At 43.9% G+C, this 22,100-nt stretch overlaps 6 protein-coding genes across 6 annotated transcripts in view; 4 read left to right on the top strand and 2 right to left on the bottom strand.

Annotated features, from left to right (window-relative positions):
* The first annotated feature begins 17 nt into the window (after positions 1–17).
* On the top strand, positions 18–6,435 carry LOC109484511. Its single transcript, XM_019787815.1, has 11 exons — positions 18–154; positions 899–1,062; positions 1,569–1,721; positions 2,331–2,510; positions 2,945–3,105; positions 3,487–3,690; positions 4,086–4,344; positions 4,711–4,874; positions 5,106–5,237; positions 5,410–5,568; positions 5,789–6,435. Exons 1-11 carry the CDS (start codon positions 45–47, stop codon positions 6,122–6,124), a joined length of 2,022 nt encoding a protein of 673 aa, XP_019643374.1. The 5' UTR covers positions 18–44; the 3' UTR covers positions 6,125–6,435.
* Positions 6,436–6,647: 212 nt separating this feature from the next.
* Positions 6,648–8,612, bottom strand: LOC109484679 (MORN repeat-containing protein 5-like). The gene is made up of 5 exons (XM_019788027.1): positions 8,546–8,612; positions 8,187–8,334; positions 7,685–7,796; positions 7,366–7,497; positions 6,648–6,955 (listed from the first exon to the last, which is right to left on the bottom strand). Exons 1-5 carry the CDS (start codon positions 8,590–8,592, stop codon positions 6,870–6,872), a joined length of 525 nt encoding a protein of 174 aa, XP_019643586.1. The 5' UTR covers positions 8,593–8,612; the 3' UTR covers positions 6,648–6,869.
* Positions 8,613–8,850: 238 nt separating this feature from the next.
* Positions 8,851–13,081, top strand: LOC109484664 (sialidase-1-like). Its single transcript, XM_019788012.1, has 7 exons — positions 8,851–8,958; positions 9,516–9,702; positions 10,005–10,119; positions 10,322–10,469; positions 10,990–11,172; positions 11,651–11,870; positions 12,318–13,081. The coding sequence occupies exons 1-7, from the start codon at positions 8,872–8,874 to the stop codon at positions 12,536–12,538; spliced, it is 1,161 nt and encodes a 386-aa protein (XP_019643571.1). The 5' UTR covers positions 8,851–8,871; the 3' UTR covers positions 12,539–13,081.
* Positions 13,082–13,377: 296 nt separating this feature from the next.
* LOC109484380 (sialidase-1-like) lies at positions 13,378–14,460 on the top strand. Its single transcript, XM_019787630.1, has 2 exons — positions 13,378–13,478; positions 14,245–14,460. Exons 1-2 carry the CDS (start codon positions 13,392–13,394, stop codon positions 14,458–14,460), a joined length of 303 nt encoding a protein of 100 aa, XP_019643189.1. The 5' UTR covers positions 13,378–13,391.
* Positions 14,461–14,974: 514 nt separating this feature from the next.
* LOC109484379 (sialidase-1-like) lies at positions 14,975–17,539 on the top strand. Its single transcript, XM_019787629.1, has 5 exons — positions 14,975–15,072; positions 15,459–15,606; positions 15,984–16,166; positions 16,585–16,804; positions 17,232–17,539. Exons 1-5 carry the CDS (start codon positions 14,975–14,977, stop codon positions 17,465–17,467), a joined length of 885 nt encoding a protein of 294 aa, XP_019643188.1. The 3' UTR covers positions 17,468–17,539.
* A 621-nt stretch (positions 17,540–18,160) lies between these two features.
* The window catches only part of LOC109484518, a 4,968-nt gene continuing 1,028 nt past the window's right edge, over positions 18,161–22,100 (bottom strand). The window contains exons 3-9 of the mRNA XM_019787828.1: positions 21,718–21,940; positions 21,244–21,403; positions 20,830–21,028; positions 20,023–20,172; positions 19,306–19,480; positions 19,012–19,096; positions 18,161–18,823 (exon numbers count right to left, since the gene is read on the bottom strand). Of these exons, the coding sequence (XP_019643387.1) occupies positions 18,175–18,823; positions 19,012–19,096; positions 19,306–19,480; positions 20,023–20,172; positions 20,830–21,028; positions 21,244–21,403; positions 21,718–21,940 (1,641 nt within the window). The 3' untranslated portion in view covers positions 18,161–18,174. The remainder of the gene's footprint in view (positions 18,824–19,011; positions 19,097–19,305; positions 19,481–20,022; positions 20,173–20,829; positions 21,029–21,243; positions 21,404–21,717; positions 21,941–22,100) is intronic.

The raw sequence follows: 22,100 nt of genomic DNA, 5'->3' as shown, positions 1-22,100 counted from the left end.
AGTCTTGTCGGAGGTCAGTTCGGGTGAACACACCTCCGTACACCATGTCCTGTTACATGGCTGCGGCGCTGCTCCTTCTGCACGGGAGCCTGTTCACCGGCCCAGTCCAGGCTCGCTTCGGCTCCGACATCTCCACCGACAATGCAGATAACAGGTTTGTCTTGCCTTGAAAGTCCATCTGTGTTTACACCTATATTTGTGCCCTTCTGTATGTTTCCTTTGTGTCGAGAGGTAGAGCGAGAGAAGAACGTAAAAAAATGTCTCCTCTTTTAAAAGCCATTTTCCCACTAGGATAAAATTGTCCAGATTGAGCCGAATTGATTCGTTTTAATCCACTTCGAAGCCGGATCAAAGCGAATCGCTTCGGCTCGATCCGGACAATTCTATCCTAGTAGCAACAGGGCCAAAGACATAACCTGCGTGCAGATTGTGAGGTCTGTCCCTGTTCTAGGTTTGCTAGCATGGGGCAGGTGAAACAGTTACCATGCTTGTAGATTGTGAGGTCTGTCCCTGTTCTAGGTTTGCTAGCATGGGGCAGGTGAAACAGTTACCATGCTTGTAGATTGTGAGGTCTGTCCCTGTTGCAGGTTTGCTAACATGTGACGGTGAAACAGTTACCATGCTTGTAGATTGTGAGGTCTGTTCCTGTTTTAGATTTGCTAACATGTGACGGTGAAACAGTTACCATGCTTGCAGATTGTGAGGTCTGTCCCTGTTGTAGGTTTGCTAACATGGGGCAGGTGACGATGAAACATTTTTAACAGTGGGCCGTAGTGGACGGAGAGATATATTTTGTAGAGTGAGAGAAAAACGCCTGAAAAAGACAAAACCACGCATCTGCTTGGAGCTCATGAGCTCTACCATTGTTCTCCTTAACACCCCTCCCCACTTGTTGTAGGTTTGCTAACATGGGTCAGGTGACGGTGAAACAGTGGGCCGTGGTGGACGGGGAGGTGGACCTGAAGCTGAATGTTGAGGACACGCCGGGCGAGCTGGAGGCCTGGATCCTGGACTTCCAACCCTACATGCACAACGACGACCAGCAGTGGCCTGTGGAAGACGGTAGTTTTGTACTCAACGCGCACTGCAAAAATCTTTTTATCACCCCTTAAAATAACAATCAAAGCAATTACGCTTCCGTTTCTTCCTTCGCGTGTATCTTTACGCATGTTTAAGATGTGCGTAAAGGTAGAATTTCGTACAATGACGATCAGAGTCAACAGATCACCTGTGTAATCGTTTACATATAAATACAATTAAAGGCATGTCTCTGATTAGATTACTAGCCATGCTAGGCCTAGCTATAAACCTGAGCTACACTTAACAGTTTACATTTGTAAACTGTTTCCTTTGCATCCGAGCAAGGACATTATACACACCTTGATCCGAGAAAAAAATCAGCTCATAAAGTCACTTTTTCAGTACAAAGTTTGAGACAAAACATCGTTGCAGAAACAAAATATCAGTACTTAGCTTACCTATAGTTAAGTATAGAATAGTTGTAAGTATCTCGTACAGAATGGAGAGATTTGCAGTCTAAGTTACGTTTTTTCTTGCCTCTCTTACAGGATGGTTATGGTCGAACCAGACCGGTGAGTGTTCCAGTGTGCACACGTCTGCAGAGTTCTACACGTTTCTGAACGACACCGGCTTCCAGTCCCTGTCTGGGACGGGCGGGAAGAACCTGTTCAACAGCTACACACGAGGAACACTCGGCAACGGTCAGGATTTTGAAATAGTCAAAGCCGTCTCCATCATGCATTCTCACAGACATAGCCCCGCTAGTATGTCTAGATTCAGACCTAGTGAAAGGACATAAATGCTATCGCTTGAAAATGTTGAATCCCATATCAACATTTTCCATTTTTATCTTCCAATTGCCGTTTTACCTTCATTGACAGGCAAACTTAAACGTCTAAAGTTACATGCGTTAAAAGCATGTGAATCATGTCAAGTACATCAACACAACAATATTCAGATGCTAGGTTCTTTTTAGAAGTTATCTGTTGCGTTTTCTTCTTTCATTTTGAGGGAGTTGCCTTCAACTAGCTGGAGATTCTGCTGCCTTTTTGTGGCTGATACGAGACGAGGGTTCACCAGGCATCCAGGATAGTCGTGTAAAGTGCATTGTCCAAGGGCACATGTTAAACCATGTTCTCCCAAAACACTACACGACAAATTCTTGCCCTGTTCCGCAGCCCCCAGACGTACAGACGCTAGGTTCTTTTTAGAAGTTACCTGTTGAGGGAACATTGTGGTTTACAGAGCTAAACCATGTTCTCCAAAACCTCACAGAACAATGCACGACCATTTCTTGCCCTGTTCCTTAGCCTCCCGCCGTGCAGACGAGGTGGCGTACTCCGGCCCGCTGAAGACCCTGCTGGACTGTAAGAGCCAGGGCAGTAACGAGTCCGTCTGGAACATGACGTCAACGGAAGACGAGGTGGAGTTCCGCACCAGGCTTTACGTCATCAACGTCAGACCGAAGGACTACTACCGGCCACAGAAAGGTAACGTGTGCTTAGAAATTATGCTAATTATAATAACGACGCCGTTTACAGATTACAGATATCACTAATTACGTTATGTCAAATAGCAAAAGTTTCCAACATACTACTCACTTACTCTGGAGCATGTTTGGTAAGATTTGAAGGCTTCGGTACATGTAAAGCCTATAAACGTTATTTTGGCGGCAAGACACATGTGTATGTAGTTGGTATATTTCCAGTTGACAAACATCTTCCTAGTATTGTACAAGCTTAAGCCGTATCTTTCAATTTTGTGACTTTTAATGTGCCTCTACCAGGCTTCGGGAGGTGGCGGGAAAGAGTGGAAATTGGCCAAATAGAGAGGTAATTATAACATGCCGATGGTGCGGCAAACTCTAACTCCCTCGGCTCTTCAAGCACCTAGATAACAGATCTACACGATGTTGTTTTTGTAGGAGTGTCCTTCGTGCAGAGCCACATCGACCTGATCTGGCGGCTGTACCGGACGGCGCTGGCCCGGGTCATCCTCAGCTCGTCCGGCCTGCTCAGACCCGTGTTCGAGTACGCCATCGTCAGCACGGTGTATGACGTCAACGGGGACCCAGACTGGTCAAAGGTCAGACTATACTTATTCAAAATACATTTACTAAAAAAGAGGCGACATCGCAACTGTGGTCTTGAGTTACTCGGCTCATGATCTTGTAAAGGAGTACAGCAATTTTTATAAGCATGCCAAACACGTATTTGTCATATTTTTCCAAGCCAATTTTTTCTGGAAATATTTTCCAAATGATTTCGATTGAATACAAAAATACATGCGTTTATCATAATATATTTTGTCTCTTGTTTTTAAACTTAGAATGCATCTTAAAAGAAACCACAATTTAATTACTACAAGATTTTTGGTCAAGCCTGGATGTAGCATGCAACAAAATACTAAGTATTCTAATGTGTCGACTCAGTGAAAGAGGATTGAAATGCAAAATTGTTTTTCCAGGCCCGGTTAGATCTCCGTTTCATCACCATCACGGACTCTGACGTCCAGATGAGCGTGTACGTGAACGCCAGCGCGAACTACACGGCGCAGAACCCGGCTAACGGGCTGCGGGAGGTGGTGTCAGCCCCGCCCGTACAACCCGAGCAGACGCCGGCATGTCAGCTCATACCGCACTACATAGACGGCGGCCTGCAGTGTCATCAGGTAGATATGATAGCATCTCTTTCGTGGTAAAATGTTGAACTTTATCCCAGCACAGCGAGTAGACAGAGTTTTTTTTCATCAGGATAATTAATGACCAATCACTTCCGAAAGTAAACTCGCGAGAGTTACAGTTACAGACATGTGACCTTATTCACACGAGCTCTTTACGTAGTTGGTCTTCGAGCTGTGATAGTATTTTCATGACAATCTCGATACATGGGCACCCTTTTCATAAGTTACGATATACACAGATTGCAAATGCGTATTTTGTTAAACATACTGTATTAGATTTGTTGTGCTGCTGTGTCTGACCTACCTTGACATTCGTTGACCTGTATAATGACTGTCTTCAAGCGGAAAGAATGTCGGTTCGTGTTTTTTTTCTACATTTCTAGGTGTGGGATTTCACGTTCCTCCTGGACATCGACACGACATCACTGGTAGACGGGCAGCCGATAGACGCCACCGGGGACTTCTCCTTCATGTACGACTCCTACACATGCGCGGTAACCAATGGCAACGTCAACCGGACACTGTGCACCAAGGACGCCGTACCCGCCACCAAAGTGTCGGCGGAGATCACGATACAGACTACGGTAGAGCTGACGGACGCTGAGGCGGATGAAATCACTCTACACCTTCACAGGATGGTCGGTGAGTTTTGCATCCATACCGCATGGAGTGTATGTGCTTGGTTGTTCTGTTGGCTAAACCGCTGCTGTTTTCTGTGGATGGCGTTCAGCACCAAGGACAGACGTGTAGTAATGTTTGCTCGTACACAAAAGTGTTCGAACATTCCTAGTGCAACATCACCTCAGTTTGTGCACAGTGTAACCTGTTCTGTGTATGGACGACGTTCAGCACCAAGGACAGGTTTGTTTACGTGCTGAGAGGTGTGAACACGTAGTGTCAAGCACAGCACATTACTTTCAATATACATAAGAGGGCGTACTCGTATAGAGCTGCTTTTTTTCAATACTTTTACAACAATAAATGCAAAGCAATGCCGATAAACTTCAGGGTCTGACAATGAGGACGTGAGCGTTAACGGCCGCCGCGGGGTGGCGCACCTTGAGAACGTGACTGTGGAGGTGAAGTTCTCTCCCGCCTTCCTGCGGCAGGACTACCAACTGGAGCTCACGCTGTTCATGGTCTGCATCGGGAACGTCACCGAACATCCAGCGGTAAGAATTGAGGGGATTTAGTTCACGAAATATACTGATTTTTTTACCTTCTGAAATGCTTGACTCAACAACTCATCGTGTACTCCCTCAAACGTTTCTTGTGATCGGCGTTGCTCTTATTGTTATCACTTTAGTGAGTGATATGTTAAAGGTACATGTAACTGTTATAGTAGAAGTGTATTATTTGTAGCTATCTTTGCACCGTTTTAATATTCCATAATACGGATACAGGGGTGTTTAGTGGCGGATCCTGACGACCGTTACGTCGCCTGGAAGGAGCCACATCTGGTGTTTGAGTACAACGGCACTACCTGGCGGCATGGCGACTTTCTGTCGGACTACGAACAGCCGTTATATTGGCAGGTTAGCAAAGAAAGCCAAGCACCTTTGATAATACTACGTGAGACCAGACATTTGTGTTTAAAACAACATTCTGTAGTAAACAAGCAACCCTGCATCTGTTTTATAGTAAGTAGGACCTTCTTTTCCATCTCAGATTTTATCAGCATTGATTTTGATTTGTTACCACCAACAGGGCTATGTCCATGAGAGCGCGGAGAACCCCACGCCTGTCCACCGGTCCCAGTTCACTAACCTTGCCCTGTCAGCCCAGTCTGCTCAGTACACCATCACTACTGTCTTCTATCTGGTGGCCAAGGAGGGCAGGAGAAGACGGGCCCTACCGGCAAGACAAGTGAGTTTTTTGTGCAGCTTACCTCTGTGTCTCCTGCCTTATCTGCAGTTGTTTTTATTATTCAGTATCAGAACAAAAATGCCCGATCTGTTGAAGTACACACTACATGTACGTTACATTAAATAGCACCCTTGCTTTACTGTATCCTACTACAAAAGAACTCCTATCACACCAAATACTTGTAGCCTAATCAGCCCACTGTTCATCCATCCATCTTCAGATCATCATGAACAAAGTCTTGGAACCTGAGAACGTTCAACCCGCTGAAACTGGCCTGGCCTTCTCCCGTACGAGACGTGACATCATGGACACCATCGACGAACCCAAGAGCTTCGTCACCGGCTTCAGCTTCTCGGGCTGTCCCGAAGTCGCTAAATACAACCCCTACCGCAGGACATGCGAGTGTCCTGACAAGATGGTGTACAATTCACTCACATTTACATGTGAAGAGTTAGAACTGCCAGGATCAGGGGGTGGGTCAAGTGGCACACCTGACATAGGAGCTAGTTACGCCCTCTTGCTTTTGTCCTGTTTACTGCAACTTCTACACTGGTAAATTTGAAATGCTAGCAAGTCAGAAAGCTAGACAAAAAAAGAAGAAAATCTAAAGTCTGTAACTGTGTTGAGATATCGTGAAGAAAATTCTATTATAATGTACGAAAATGTCTAATATATATTTATCTACAGAGCTGTACAAATGAAGCAATTTTGCCAAATGATAAAATGTATTTTTAAACACAGAATAGACATAATATAAATCTTACACAAATACACTATAAATCTTGCAGAAATATACAATCTTTGTTCATGTTGTGAATGATATTCTACATTTCAATCAACAGCGTTTGAGCAAAGCAAAGAATTCTTGTAGTGTGTGATATACATGAATATTTGAATGTCAGAAATAAAATTTGGTGGAACTAGATCTATGATGTGTTTGTTGCTAGTGTATGGACAGCTCTTGCCATGTGAGAGTTTAGAGTCCTCTACAGCATTAGGTTTGCAACTTGTGGTCTTCTCTTCAGAAAATACATTGAGCAAGGGTGGAAAAGACAGCAGGGCAAAGTTCACAGAGCTTTATTTATATTCAGGATTTCAACACCATACCACACAATTACATGAAGCAATACATGTATATACAAGCGCTGTAATGTTACAAAATCAGTACATATTTTTGCTCGACATTTACTGATCTAACCTAGCCCTGATCTTTACACGAGTTTGGACACCAGTACATGATACATATATTAAAATATGTAGGTAGCTCCTACATGAATTTATTATCCTTATTATATCAAATCCTATGCATCCATCTTGGGCTGATATCCGACGATCTCGTCCCAACCTTTTCTGCACGTCTTGACAATCCAGTCATGTTCATCATCATCTGGAAATAGGACAAACATTTTACTTGTTAGTATAGGAGAAAAAGAAAGCTTAACTAGAACCTTCCAAATTAACAGAAAACACTATTGTTTCTCTACTGAGATGGGTGAAAACTTAAGCTTAGAAACAAGTTCCACATGCTTCTTGTCCTGCGGAGCCCATATATACATGTATATGGGTTGCACATACAGTACCATCTATTAGCATGATTTGGGGGTACATGTATTTCTTGTGCAATGTATCACTTCACAGCAAAATGCAATGAATGCAGAAGTAACTACGCCACCGTAGGGCAAAAAAGTCAGGGTCTATGACCTGATTAAGATCGAAATTATTCGAAAATATTATGTAAAAAATGCCAGCAAGGGTTAAACCTTGAAGATTACATCAGGCAGGATGCTAAGATCTCACCTGCATTTCTGAGGAACTTATGGTTGTAATCCACCACTACTCTGGTCTTGGGGTTGTAGAAACCATCGCCACAGTCATAGCAGCCTTCTGGGATCTCCCTGGGGGGTACTCTGTTGGTTAACTGTGAACGACCTGCAATGGAAGAGCAGAAGGAAACATGATTATTCTATCAGAATACAAATTTCCTCTGGTGAACAAAATTGGTGAGCAGAAAGTTTTCTGAGCTTACAAATTACTATATGTTACTGGTACTTTTGCAAATGATAGCAAAATGATTAACATTTTATAAAAAAACTGTGTGACAGGATTTGTACATTACCTGCAGGTTTGAGTCCGTTACAGATTTCTGTGTAGAAGCGTCTGTCGTACCCGTCACAGTATAACCACTCATCATCATCATACTCCAGACCATCCGCAAATGTGTACTTGCCCTGGAGGATGACCATTACAAACAATTTTGTTAAATAGCATGAAATTAAGATTAACTACTGGATACTTCTATCAAACGTCTTTGCTAAGAAAATTATACATCAAACCACGTGCCAAAAGTGCTTTCAAATACGTCGTGTACAAGCACAATATTATGCATATCATTAGTATTGGTCAGTGGTGTGAAACTAAACGAAAATTTAAGTCCTTATGTAAACCTGCGAAATTTTGGGTTATTTATGATAGCTTGGAACATATAAAACGTTACAGCAAAGAGCTTTAACCTCCTTGGTTAGTGTCATGTTCGATATGACGATCTGTTAGCGGCGCTTGAACCTCACCCTTACAGCTGATGTTTTGAAATTCCAGAATTAGAAACAAGGGGCTCTCACCTTGTTAGCGATGCCGTTTTCCCACTCGCCCTCGTACTTGCTGCCGTTTGGGAAGAACAGCGTGCCCTTCCCGTGGAACGTGCCGTCCTTCATCTCCCCGTCGTACCGCGTACCGGTCGGGAAGTTGTAGGTCCCCTTCCCTTCCATCCTGGGGAGAAATCAGCAAAGTGTCAGAATTTAACGTTACCAAAACAATGGTGTCTCATTCTGCCCCCCTCCCCACGTCGCAAAAAGGACCATACTAGGCCTCCGAACTTCAAAATAAAGCCATCATTTCCTACCCAAAAGTTCCCCTGGATATTACATTATCCTGTAAGTTGGTAATATATAATCAGATATGAATATTATAGCTTATTTACCGTCCATTGTGGAAGTCACCCTCATAACTGCTGCCGGTGTACTCCATTTTGTTTTGGTTGTCAAGGAGACGTGACCACCGCCAAACGTATGAAAGACAACATAGTCATAAACTACTCAAGTGGTCAATCAGACACAAACTATACACGAAAATATACTTAATAAATAATGTAGATGAATTAATTGGCATTTAGTTGTCTATTGTAAGTCGATATTTGCCTTGGTTAGTATCTTCCTTTTTGTACAACATTTTGTTGTTGTTTTGGTGTTACCAATGGGGTTACTTGCGGTCACGAGTCATGTGAGCGGCAAAGTCCAAAGTATCAACATGGCAGGGGAGAACTTTTGTTGCAGATTTGGTCTTCTGTTCTCCTTATTTTGCTTCGTACACGTCTCACAGTCTCAGCCAGCAGTGGTAAGATGATTCATTATGTCTTCATCATGTGTAGCGGTGAAATAGCGTCATGGGCTTATTGAAAGTGTATCATACTTGATTAGTTTTGGTGAAGTCGACTTTTGACAACCATAAAGTCTTACGTAATTTGATATGATGGCCTCAGCATAACACACTTAGCTGAAACTGTGTACATGTATATTGAATACTCGGGTTATGTTATCCAGGTAAAACTACATTTATAGAGTAATTCTATAAGACTGTAGATGATCAATTTCCTTTTTTTCATTGATTCCTGATATTGTATCTTGTGATGAACTCGTGATAAGTATTGATCGAATTTGGAACAATTCACGTGTACAACCTTTTTTAAAACTTCTTGAAACAGTCATACTCATACTCATACTCATACTCATACTCTAGTACTACTAGACCAATTAGATTTCTTGTAAAGGTGTCTTTTGACATTGTTAGAGACGTTTTTCTGTGCAGCATTAAAGTAGTCTATGCATCTTAAACTTTTCACTTATTATCCTGACCATGAAATATGACTGTCACAACTTCCCATCCGTCCCCAGGTTGCCCCCATAGTTGTAGAAGAACAGCTTCTGTGGTTGGCTGGTACAGCCGGGGTGGGGTACTACCGTATCCCGCTGCTGTCCTACACTCCGCACGGCAGTCTCATCGCGGTGTGTGAGGCGAGGAAGGAGGGATACGCCGACTTCGGACCAAAGTTTCTTGCTATAAGGAGGTCTACAGATAAAGGTGCAGCCTTGTAATCTCCAAGCAGATCCTAGGGTGGCAAAATAGAGTATTCAATTGGTCAGGCAGCATCCATTGCCCAGGGAGGTCCAATATGCCACTCTCTGGCCAATGGATACTGACTGTCTTTTGCCACCCAAGGATCTGCTTGGAGATTAGCATCCTTGTCTTTGACTTTGTACCAATACGCGTAATTTTGATGTGACATATCATTACATTTACATGTAGTTTGCATGTACATGATTGGATGACTGGTTACTAGCCTTGGTGCTGGATAGGCAAAATTTATTTCTCTTATCCTCCAGGTCTGACATGGGGGCCCATGGACTATGTACTGGACGACGGTTCCTTCTATGATGGGATCTCCCTGGGTGCCATCGTGGTGGACGATGAGACCGGGTCTGTCTTCATCATGTACAGGTGGGAGGAATATGTCAGTCTGAGTATCATATAGCCAGTAATCTCCAATGAGATGTTGAGAGAGTCTTTGGTAATTGCTAAGAAACTGTTCCAAGCAAAACCTTTGAATATTTATGGATGTCATCTGTTTGTAACAGTTTTTCCAGTGTTCAGCTAGCAGCATTGATGACAGTGTTTTAACAAGGATTGTTTTCCCCTTCAGCCACTGTCCCCACTATGACCACTGCACCGTGAGCACCACCTACCTTGTGGAGAGTACAGATGATGGGAAAACTTGGGGTGCTCCTAGGAACATCTCTGTACAGGTTGGCACCATGATGTTTGCACCAGGACCAGGCTACGGGATACAGGTCAGTTCAAAGTGCACTTAGATTTCAAAGGTGTTATGCTAAATCCTGCTTGTTGCATACTTTTTCTGAAAATTAACTCATTGACTTTACAAACTGTCGTGTACTGTATGAGAAAGCTGAAAGTCACCAAGCCATCTTACAACACTATGCAATACAAACAACTCTCAAGAATCCAGATATTAACATGATATCTGAAGATCTTTCTTTGCTGTCATCTTTTGCTTTGATTTCTTTGCTCTATAATGGACCTTGCTCCAAGCCTGGATTGTGAGTGAGTGAGTGAGTGAGTGAGTGAGTGAGTGAGTGAGTGAGTGAGTGAGTGAGTGAGTGAGTGAGTGAGTGAGTGAGTGAGTGAGTGAGTGAGTGAGTGATCGTGAGTGAGTGAGTGAGCGAGATAACGTTTGTAACAAGATACCAAGTAATGAAAGAAGAAAGTTAGTTGTGCTTGATGAGCTTATGAAACGTCCTTTCTTCATTGAAAAAAAAATGTTTTTATCTATGTGCACATTTCCCCCTATAGAAAAAATATGAGCCCCACGTTGGTCGGCTGATCGTGTGCGGACACAGTACGTTACGCGGGGACGGCATGTTCTGTCTGCTGAGCGATGACCACGGGCAGAACTGGCGCTACGGAGGCATGCTGAGGGGAATTCCCTACAACGCAGCCAAGAAGGGTGGAGACTTCATGCCTGATGAATGTCAGGTTAGGACACTGTATAATCTTTATATTTCTCTCCCTTGTAGAGCTAGAGGCAGACCTCTACCATGTTTTGAGGGTCTTGTCTCTGCTAATTTCTTCAGAAACCTGCAATCACACAGTTCTCACCTTTACACTTCATCTCAAGGTTGATTTTGGTGAACTATTCTGGGAAGATAGCCTAGAGACTTTCTACATATCCTCTATTTGTAGGGAATATGTGAAACCTTAGAAGGGGGTAGCATTTGGAACAGTCACCTCAATATACATATTCCATGACTACAGTACATGATGGCTGCTACAGGTGACATTTTCTCTTATTGTCACTCAGTGAGTGTCAGTATTTTTTGAATGAGACCTGTAGGGAATTGAAATCTTTTGCAGTTGCACAAAGAAAGAGAAGAGCTCTTTCTCATAGGTACAAAAATCACAATATGACTGACATCAAGTGTCAAGATATCTAAGATCACATTTTACCCCCCAGCCAATAGAGCTGCCAGATGGCACTATAGAAGTAAACATCAGGAATGAGGGAGGATATCACTGCAGCTGTCGGATGAAAGCCCGTAGCATGGATGGCGGAGAGACCTTCCCCCTGGAACATCTGATATTTGACGAGGCCTTGATCGAGCCGGCCGTGGCAGCGGGACTGTACTACAGCAACGATGTCATGTACTTCAGCAACCCTGCATCTACCAACTCAAGTAAGATGGTCTGGATTGGATACAGTCGTGTTTTTTTGTAATATCTTTAATTGTGTTAGGAGTGCACCTGTACTACTCAGTCTAACTACCGGTGTCACTTTTGTATCAAAAACCTAGTATGCAACACACCTCAGAACTTCTAACATGTATGGTTAACTTGTGGTCTTGCAGCCACACTGCATACAAACTTTTTCATCACAAAATATGAGAGATTTTTCATCTTCACATGGCTAGATATTTTGCCAAAGTGTAGGAGGCAAAAGCAATACATAGCAGACTAAGCTATCTTCTTTTACTAATGTCCTAACTCAAAGAGACTTGGTGCAATAAAGAGGGTAAAAGAGCCAAAATGTTTAAGATCACTGGTGCTAAAGAAATGTACGATGTATGTTAGCTGAACTTTGAAGCTGCTAAGGACACAATTCAAGAACCCTGCTCCTTCCCCAGGGTCTAACCTGACACTGCGCTGGAGTTACGACAGCGGCACGTCGTGGAAGGACGCGCTGCAGGTGTGGGCCCAGCCGTCAGGTTACTCCACCATGACCATGCTGAAGTCTGACCCTCAGGACGGAGAGTATCTCTACATGCTGTACGAGAAAGGCAGGGTGAACCAGACGTCTTACGAGATGCTGTCTTTCACTCGCATTAGTCTCTACGGTTTCAACTGATGTGGAGATTGCCTACGTGAAATCCCAGGAATTTGTGGTTTATGTCTTCAGTTTGAGAGCCATTAGAATGTATGTCAGAATTATCATGACATTACAAGAATGTACAGATATCTCATGGATTTTCTTCTTAAAAATATTATTGAATTGTGACAAGTTTTAAAACGAGTTTATAGAGAATGACACAAAAATTACATTCTTTTATTATTACATGTATAACATGTATGTATGCCAGCAACTGTATATTTGACAAACATATATGGACATTACTTAAGCCTATGTATCATTTGATGAAGCCACTGAGTGCAATAGTGAAATCTAACTCTTTAAATACTTAACTTTGAATTCTAGTATAAGAGATAAGAGACGATCTTATGAAAAAAACATGATAATTTGGTTCTGAAGAACATGAAAGAACAATTTATGTATGCAATTTTATTTCTATTGTGCAATCTACAATAAGTTGTGTCCCTAAATCAAGATAGTGATCATTTGTTGCAATTACTCAAAATTCCATCAAATATGTGAATAAAATGTACTGTGCCAAAATTATTGACCATGCATATGGGTTTGTAACTTGTATGGATCATTAATAATGCAATATAATCCTGAGCGTTTGGTGGAGCTTTATGAATTTTGAATGTTGTTACTGCGTGCGTGGTCTTCAGAAACAAGACAACCTACCTCCTGACAGAACAAGTATAGAAGTCCGTTTGTTACACATTACTTTAAACAACCCAGCGTCGATTGTGTGTTCAGCGCTAGCACCAAGGACAGGCCCCATTCTAGGTCGTGTGCAAAATTATCACAGTCCCCGGTCACGAGTCACGTGAGCGGCAAAGTCCAAAGTGTCAACATGGCAGGGAATAACGTTTGTTGCAGATTTGGTCTTCTGTTTTCCTTATTTTGTTTCGTACGCGTCTCACATGCTCAGCCTGCAGTGGTAAGATTATTTGTGATATCTCCCTGATATTGTAGTGGTAAAATAGTTAGCGTTCGGTTCTAAGCTAGGTAAAGAATAATGATACTTTATCAGTTTTGGCAAAGCTGAGGACTTTTGACAACCAAAACGTCTCACGTAATACTGAGGTATGTCATAACATAAAGTAGCTGGAACTGTATATCGATTGATTATGTTTTATCCCGTGTAAAACTTCATTAGAGCAGTTCTAAGTCTGCTTTTTCCTGAACTATTCATTGATTCCTGATATTGTATCCTGTGATGAACTCGTGATACCGGGTGAATATTGATCGAGTTTGGAACAATCCACAGGCACAATGTTTTCAAAATACTTGTGGCCTAAACGGTCATTATGATAATAGAGGTATGAAGCATTGTTGATTCATATTTACTACTGCAACTAGATTTCTTGAAAAGATTTCTTTCTAGTCTAACATCGTTGCAAGCACGTGATTTGGAAAGATTACATGCATCTTAAACTTTTCACTTAAACTTTTCACATCATGATCTAGTCTTTACCGGGCTTCGGGAGGAGTTTGGAAAGAGCAGAAATTGGCCAAATAGAGAGATAACATGCCAAGGTAGTTGGTCTGCTAGAGAGTGCGACAAAATGTACTCTCTAGCGGACCAACTCCCTTGGCATGTTATCTCTCTATTTGGCCAATTTCTACTCTTTCCAGCCGCCTTCCGAATCCGGGTAGAGGCTAACATGACCATGAAATACTGGTAACCTTCCATCCGTCCCCAGGTTGCCCCGATAGTTGTAGAAGAACAGCTGCTGTGGTTGGCTGGTACAGCCGGGGTGAGGTACTACCGTATCCCGCTGCTGTCCTACACTCCGCACGGCAGCCTTGTCGCGGTGTGCGAGGCGAGGAAGAAGGGCCTCGCAGACGCCGGGCCCAAGTTCCTCGCTATAAGGAGATCCGAGGATAAAGGTGCATCCTTACCTTCAGTTTTGTACTGAAGCATTTAACATTCATGTGACATATAAAATTTATATGTAGTTTGTGTGTACATGATTGGATGGCTGGTTTCTAGCCTTGGTGCTAAATTAGATAGAAAACTGTACAATACGTTTTGCCTATGTGCCTACGTACTAATTACCGCAATGTAGAAAACAAAGACAGTATGGTAATACAATGTAATGAAAATACATTCTTAACGTGTAGTTTGTGTTTCATTGGATGTCTGGTTTCTAGCCTTGGTGTATTCTACAGTTTCTAAGTAGTAATTACAGCAATACAGAAACAAAGACACTCCAGGAAGAATAAAAATACCTTCCTTTCACACCACACACTTTGAGTGTTAATTATTAATTATTTCTACAAAGGTTCTGTTAATTAATTAGTTTTATAACGATTCTAGCTTCTCATACTCATAGTCATTTTCTGACAACCAGCACACAAAATGCAGTGCTTACTACTAACCTTACTACTAAGTCTCACTGCCCATGTCTCCTAGGCCTGACATGGGGTCCCATGGGCTATGTACTGGACGATGGTTCCTTCTATGATGGGATCTCCCTGGGTGCCATCGTGGTGGATGATGAGACTGAATCTGTCTTCATCATATACAGGTGAGAAGAGAATGTCTGTAGTCAGTGTATCATGTGTGGGGTCGTGTGGCGTAACGGCAAAGCATTTGGCTCAGAACCAAGAGGTGACCCAGGTTCGAATCCTGCCATGTCACCAACCTTGTGCCCTTATGACTTTCCCCACTTCGCCCAGGTGTTAATGAGTATGCCAGAATGATCATTATCATGATCATGGGCATTGAAAGAAAAGAGCAAAACAAATGTAGCCTGTAATGTCGGACAGTCCCACGACATCTCGAGGAAGTATTTGGTAATTCTGTCAGGACTGTGGCAAGGAAAAACCGTTCTTTTCTGTGAAATCTGCAGTTTTTGTCAATGTTAAGATGTAAGCATTTGTGTTTGCTATCGAATATTGTATTCCCCTACAGCCACTGTGCCCACTATGACGACTGTACTACCAGCACTACCTACCTAGTAGAGAGTACAGATGATGGGAAAACTTGGGGTGCTCCCAGGAACATCTCTGTACAGGTTGGCACCATGATGTTTGCACCAGGACCAGGCTACGGGATACAGGTCAGTTATTATAAGCATTGTATAATAACATAACATAACAGTGAACACAGATTTCAAATGTTGATTTCAAAATGTTACATTCTACTCTCATTCTTCTTCTTCTCACAGTGACCTCAATGTCCTGAACCTATGTTGTGTCTGTTACCATGGTAACTAGTGTTGGGTTACATCATGTTGCAATTCATAGCAGGAGGGATTTACACTCCTGTCACCATAAATGAATGTGTTTGAGTTAACAGACCATATGCGAAGGTAAACATTACGCATTTGCCTTGCAAATGTTACCGTTCTAGTTATAGTTAGGTCATTTGTACATGTGACATAACGTTATTGAAAATAAAGTCTGTTTTTTTTATTTGAATGTTTTTCCCTTGTAGAAGAAGTATGAGCCCCACGTCGGTCGGTTGGTCGTGTGTGGACACAGCACGATAAACGGGGCCGGCATGTTCTGTCTGCTGAGTGACGACCACGGACAGAACTGGCGCTACGGAGGCAGGCTGCTAGGGATCCCGTACAACGTGAAAAAGAAGGGCAGGGACTTCATGCCTGATGAGAGTCAGGTTAGGAAACTATAATGACTATATCTAATCGTCATATTCTTCTCCCTTGTAGAGGCAAATACCGTACCCGGCTTCTACCATGTTTTGATGGTGCTGTCTTTGCTGGGGGTTTTCCTGAAACCTGTAATCACACCGTTCTCACCTTTTCTCAATGTTAACTTTGGTGAATCATTGAAGGAGGATAGCCTAGAGACTTTCTCTTTTTTGCCTAGTGTATTTGTTGTGAGTACTAGCATGTGAACCCTCTGAGTGGGGGTTTGTATTTGGAACACTCTGCCACCTCCACCGCATTTTGTCTTAGTCTTATTGTCAGTATATCTGAATGGGACCTTTAGAGAAGTTGAGAAGGGATTTGCACAAAGAAAGTTGTTTCTCATAAGTTTAGAAATCATATAATGTTCACATTTTTACCCTCCAGCCCATAGAGCTCCCGGATGGCACTATAGAAGTGAACATCAGGAATAACCGTGGATATCACTGCCACTGTCGGATGAAAGCCCGCAGCATGGACGGCGGGGAGACCTTCCCCCTGGAGCATGTCACGTTTGACGAGGCCTTGATCGAGCCGGCCGTGGCAGCGGGACTGTACTACAGCAACGGAGTCATGTACTTCAGCAACCCTGCATCTACCAACTCAAGTAAGATGGTCTTTAATGGATACTGTCATTCTTATTTTATAATACATGTATCTTTCATTTTGTTATGAGTGACACCTGTACTACTGAGTCTTTAATACTACCACAGTTTTGTATCAAAGTCTATACAACACACCTTGGAACTTCTAACATCGTGGTCTTGTGTCTACACCACTTACTAACTTGTTCATCTGCAAATTTGAGTGATTTTCAAATCTGTACATGGCTAGATCTCTCTTTCAAAGTGTAGTAGACAAAAATAACATATAGGAGTCAAAACTATCCTGTTTAACCCTAATCGATTTTCCATGTAGACATGCATAAAAGGTACAATAGTGGTGATAACTTGTGGTAAACTTAGATGCTAAACAGCTGAAGCTAATGCACATTTGCAAAGGGCACAAATTGAAGAAACCCTCTCCCTCCCTAGGGACGAACATGACTCTGCGGTGGAGCTACGACGGCGGCACGTCGTGGAAGGACGCGCTGCAGGTGTGGGCCCAGCCGTCAGGCTACTCCACAATGACCATGCTGAAGTCTGAACCTCAGGACAGCGAGTATCTCTACATGCTGTACGAGAAAGGTCCGGTCAACAAGACGGCCTACGAGATGCTGTCCTTCACTCGCATCAGTCTCTATGGCTTGAACTCATGTGGGGTCGTGTGACGTAGCGGCAGAGTGCTCAACTCGGAACCAAGATGTCCCGGGTTCGAGTCCTGACATGCCACCGATCTTGTGCCCTTGAAAAAGGCACTTAACACGACTTTCCTCACTTCGCTCAGGTGAAAATGAGTATTGTATTGCCCTCCCTGTGTTGGTGTCGGCATTAATATAAGTTGAAAAACGTGAATGTGCCGTTACCACGTCTTGTGATTACATGTTGGAATATAAAAAAAACTGATGTGGAGATTGTGAGTGCAACAGCAAAACGCACTGTGTTCTACGTGCCTACGTGTTCTTTCTGGTGTATATTATAAGTTTGAGAGCCGTCAGAATGCATGTCATTACAAGAATGTACAAATGTATTAGATTTGTTCTGAGAAATGTCATTGAATTGTAACGTTAAGTTTCAAATAGACTTTGAATAGAGAGCTGCACTAAAAATTACACTCTTTTATTATCATAACATATGCCATCAACTGTGGGTTTGACATACTTGACAAACATATATGTACATTATTTAAACCTATGTATTATTTGATGAAGCCACCGAGTACAAAATACCATCATAGTGAAAATTAACACTTTGAATAGTTTACTTTCTTGTATAAAGAGATGTAAATAATATTGTGAAAAAGATCGTAAAACAACCCAACCTTGATTATGTGTTCAGCACAAAGGACAGACCCCATACTAGGTTATGTACAAAACGATCACAACCCCTGGTCGTATCGGCCTACAATGGCTGTCACTCCAGTCTTACTACTGGTAATACTCCCAGGGCGTCTTTCCTCAGGTGTGCTCTTCTTACTCGCCGTTGAAGGCGGCCTCCTTTGATCTTCCTCCTCTTTGTTAGACTCTGCTCTAGACTTGGGCGGGCTGCTCCTTGATCGCGGCGGTTCGTCCTCCTTTGTTTTCGGGCGCTGGCTCGAGTGCGTCCGAGGAGGCGTCACGGAAGTTCTTGTCGGCGGCTGAGACTTTCTCCCGGAGCCGGGTTTCTCCCACGAAGGGTGCGGGACGTGCCGCTTGTTCGCGTAGCTCGCTTTTTCCGAATTTCTTGGCCTGTCTTGTCGTGGTGTGTCCCCGCGTTCTGTGTGCGGTGTACGCGGCAGGGAGACGTCGTCCTCCTCCGACCCCTGCCTCGGGGACGTCGTCGCGGCACGGGCGCTCTGTATGTGCCGGTCTAAGTGGTCGTCTAGGTAGTTATCGGCGTACCGGATCATCTGTCTCAGGGCGTGCAGCGCGAGCACGTCCACGGCGAGTTCCGTCTCCAGCTCCGAGTCGTAGTTCTTGGTGACCAGGATACTGGACTTCGGGATCCCCGTGGTACGGCTTAATAGGTCCACGTGCTCCAGGACCTGTCTAGTGGCAAAGAAAGATAGACACCAATCAACTAACCTAAAGTTATGCAGTGAAAGAAACGCACAAATCACAGTCAATACGAACAGTCACCATCTTTCGTTCACTTACTTTGAAAATCCTTACTTTGTCACCGTTCTGCTAACGTTAAACACTTTTTCCTTAGAAGCCGACAAATGCTTCCTTCTTACCTGCTACGATAGACCATGCTAAGGTCTGATCCAACATGTGAGCATGCGCGGTCAACCTTGGTCAGCAGCACTACAAACGGGATTCCTATGAAAGAACCGAGATTTAGCGGACAATTTACATAATAGCGTTTTTTTCGGTTATTGTTCATGACGATTTTTTGAAAGACAATAATACATCACCAACTCCACTATTATTACACTAAATAGATAGCTGCATTTTTTGTCAATTTCTTAGAAAAGTTACTTTCTAACGAAATGTTTCAATACTTTTAAAAAGGCGTGACATTACGTTACCTCTCTGGCTGGCCTGTGCTCGGATGGCGCCGAATTTCTCGGTGGTGACACGTGACATGGTGCCCACGTCAGAGATGTCCATGACGTACACCACGCAGTGCGTCTTGTCGCCTAGCGACGGCGCCATGTTGAAGCCAGGTACGGTTTCAGCTGAGATGCGCACCAGGGGGTTGAACTGTACAGACACGCAGTCTTGTTAGTACACATGCGCACATTCAGTGTCGAAACAGATAGCCAATTGGTGACTTTCGTTTTGATGAAACCTTGGCCAGCCTTGCTGCCAGACTCTTGCCAGGAGTAATATACCGGCTAGCTCCTCGGCTCCGACCCCCCAGGTGCTAGCTCTGGGATCGGAGCCTGTGCAGTTGTGGCTTCCCCCAGCCGAAGGGAGTATTGTGTCGAGTCGGGGTCTGGCATCAAAGCTAATATAACTCAAGTGCTTCATTTCCAGGCAAAACGTTACACATGAACGTTCAAGTTTGCATGAAAGGGTGTCTACTATTTCTACCCATCTCAGGTTCCCCCTGACCTGATATCTGTCCGGCACGTTCCCGTCCGGGATGTACAGATAGTCGTACGTGTTATGTGTTTGTACGGATGGGTACATATCTGTCTCCCTCTCTCTATCAGTCAGTCTCAAAAGACTATAGCTACAACTTAACTGTGCAACAACAGGCATAGGTATCTAAGATCTCTACATCTGAGTTTCCCTCTGACCTGATATCTGTCCGGCACGTTCCCGTCCAGGATGTACAGCAGGTCCACTATGTCCAGTCCGGACTGCAGGTCCTCCAGACCCAGCGTGTCGCACAGCCGGAACCCCAGACACGGGCCCTCACGGCTAGCACGGACGTCATACCGACGGTACTGAGACAAGACATACACAACGGACCGATCAGTGAAGGAGGAGTGAGTGAGTAAGTGAGTGAGTGAGTGAGTGAGTGAGTGAGTGAGCGAGTGAGTGAGTGAGTGAGTGAGCGAGCGAGCGAAAGAGTAAATGAGTCAGTGAATAGATTCGGTGAATGAATGATAGAAGTGAATAGATGGATGTATGGATAGATGGATGGATTGATGGATGGATGGATGGATGGACGAACGAACGAATGAATGAATGAATGGGTGAATGAATGAATGAACGGAAACACAGTCAGCACCAGGGACAGGGAAACACAGTCAGCACCAAAGACAGGGAAACACAGTCAGCACCAAGGACAGGGAAACACAGTCAGCACCAGGGACAGGGAACACAGTCAGCGCTAGGGACTGGGAAACACAGTCAGCACCAGGAACAGGGAACACAGTCAGCGCTAGGGACAGGGAAATACAGTCAGCACCAAGGACAGGAAAACACAATCAGTACAAGGGACAGGGAAACACAGTCAGCACCAGGGACAGGGAAACACAGTCAGCACCAGGGACAGGGAAACACAGTCAGCACCAGGGACAGGGAAACACAGTCAGAACCAGGGACAGGGAAAGAATGAATGAATGATCTTATGGTTGAGTGAGTAAATAATGACGTACCTGTGTAGTCATGCTGTGATTGGTCACTCCCGTAGCCGCCTGGTTGGTGACGTAGTTCCGGAAGGCGGAGTTGACGGTGTTGAAGAAGCTGGATTTCCCGGCAGCCACCGGGCCAACCAGGAGGATGTTCACCTGCTCTATTCTCAGCTCCGCCAGGGGGCGGTAGTGGGCTATCTCCTGCTTCAGTTGTTCCAGAAACCTGTGAAACATTGAGTCCAAGAAAAACTCCATCAACGGATTAGTCATTTGTAAAACGAGGGATGCAAGTAAAAATACACTCTTGGGGTCCTTTGTATAATAAGAATTGAATAATAAAAGCAGCGGTCAAAGATACAAGCAAATTCTTTAATAAACAGCACCGGCTTTTGGCAACAGAAACTGCAAGAGCAGGTAGGAGGAGCAAAGGACGCTTACAGCAGACTCCAGTCCACTTCCCGCCACGCTGAAGACTCCGGCAGGGCCCGCCAGCTGCCCTTGACGCCGCCTACCGGCTCGTCGCTGAACTGCACCATCGGTTTTACCGCCCTCCTCCTGTCAACTGGGGCCGGGGACGTGATTGCCGACCTCATTGGTTCTGGATTGACAATATATACAAAACTACTTCACGTCAAGCAACATTTAAGAAATAAGCGTTTGCTGCAGCTTTCAGAATATATAGCCGTTCGTCGGTGAGGGTTAGACATCCAGGTAATAAGATACGCCAAAAAAACAGTTACTCAAGCGACTGGATATGATTTTGGAAACGATCAAACGTTTCAGGCAGTAGTGTCCTCTGGCAGGTGACACTAAAGACTTGCAGGAGAAGGTAGGTTAATATGCACGAAATAAGAAGGTTTATATATCAGTTCCTTCACATGTTTTGATTTATGCAAAGGCAATATAACGTACCTGTGACCTGGTACACTTCAATGTCCTTAAATCTGTAGTCCCCGCCGGTCAGTTGCAGTCCGTTGGCCATATAGAACCCGTCACCAGGAGTACAGAACCCATTAGTCTTGGTGTAACCGTCCTTGTCGTTTCCCGACGTAAACTTCCCGCTGAAGAACATCAGGTCGTTCCCGAAGGTCGGTCCGTGAGAGAGACTGTGGCGGACAGTGGTCCGCGTCTTTCCCTGTAAAAAATGTCATTATATTGTTGAAGTATTGGGTAAGAATGCCATGAAAAACATGTTTGAGGACAGGATTTTCTACTCTCCAAGCAGAGGTTGGTGGGGAAAATTGTGACATTCTTTATCATGCGCCCGGTTTTTGTCCGCCTTCCCCACCAACGGA

This window comes from Branchiostoma belcheri, unplaced genomic scaffold (genome assembly GCF_001625305.1).
Source record: "Branchiostoma belcheri isolate BF01 breed outbred unplaced genomic scaffold, Haploidv18h27 scaffold7, whole genome shotgun sequence".
In the NCBI taxonomy this organism is placed as follows: Eukaryota; Metazoa; Chordata; class Leptocardii; order Amphioxiformes; family Branchiostomatidae; genus Branchiostoma; species Branchiostoma belcheri.
Note: the sequence above shows the minus strand (reverse complement) of the source record. Positions and strands in the feature narration are given on the sequence as shown.

Excerpts from the sequence above, each read along its gene's own strand:
- LOC109484511 (XM_019787815.1), top strand. The coding sequence starts at position 45 with ATGTCCTGTTACATGGCTGCGGCGCTGCTCCTTCTGCACGGGAGCCTG. Across the intron at positions 3,691-4,085 it reads GCGGCCTGCAGTGTCATCAG|GTGTGGGATTTCACGTTCCT; the intron begins GTAGATATGATA and ends CTACATTTCTAG. Across the intron at positions 5,238-5,409 it reads AACAGCCGTTATATTGGCAG|GGCTATGTCCATGAGAGCGC; the intron begins GTTAGCAAAGAA and ends TACCACCAACAG.
- LOC109484679 (XM_019788027.1), bottom strand. The coding sequence starts at position 8,592 with ATGGAGTACACCGGCAGCAGTTATGAGGGTGACTTCCACAATGGACG. Across the intron at positions 7,797-8,186 it reads AAAACGGCATCGCTAACAAG|GGCAAGTACACATTTGCGGA; the intron begins GTGAGAGCCCCT and ends GTCATCCTCCAG. Across the intron at positions 6,956-7,365 it reads TAAGTTCCTCAGAAATGCAG|ATGATGATGAACATGACTGG; the intron begins GTGAGATCTTAG and ends TCCTATTTCCAG.
- LOC109484664 (XM_019788012.1), top strand. The coding sequence starts at position 8,872 with ATGGCAGGGGAGAACTTTTGTTGCAGATTTGGTCTTCTGTTCTCCTTA. Across the intron at positions 9,703-10,004 it reads AAGGAGGTCTACAGATAAAG|GTCTGACATGGGGGCCCATG; the intron begins GTGCAGCCTTGT and ends CTTATCCTCCAG. Across the intron at positions 10,120-10,321 it reads TCTGTCTTCATCATGTACAG|CCACTGTCCCCACTATGACC; the intron begins GTGGGAGGAATA and ends TTTCCCCTTCAG.
- LOC109484380 (XM_019787630.1), top strand. The coding sequence starts at position 13,392 with ATGGCAGGGAATAACGTTTGTTGCAGATTTGGTCTTCTGTTTTCCTTA. Across the intron at positions 13,479-14,244 it reads CACATGCTCAGCCTGCAGTG|GTTGCCCCGATAGTTGTAGA; the intron begins GTAAGATTATTT and ends ATCCGTCCCCAG.
- LOC109484379 (XM_019787629.1), top strand. The coding sequence starts at position 14,975 with ATGGGCTATGTACTGGACGATGGTTCCTTCTATGATGGGATCTCCCTG. Across the intron at positions 15,073-15,458 it reads TCTGTCTTCATCATATACAG|CCACTGTGCCCACTATGACG; the intron begins GTGAGAAGAGAA and ends ATTCCCCTACAG. Across the intron at positions 16,167-16,584 it reads TCATGCCTGATGAGAGTCAG|CCCATAGAGCTCCCGGATGG; the intron begins GTTAGGAAACTA and ends TTTACCCTCCAG.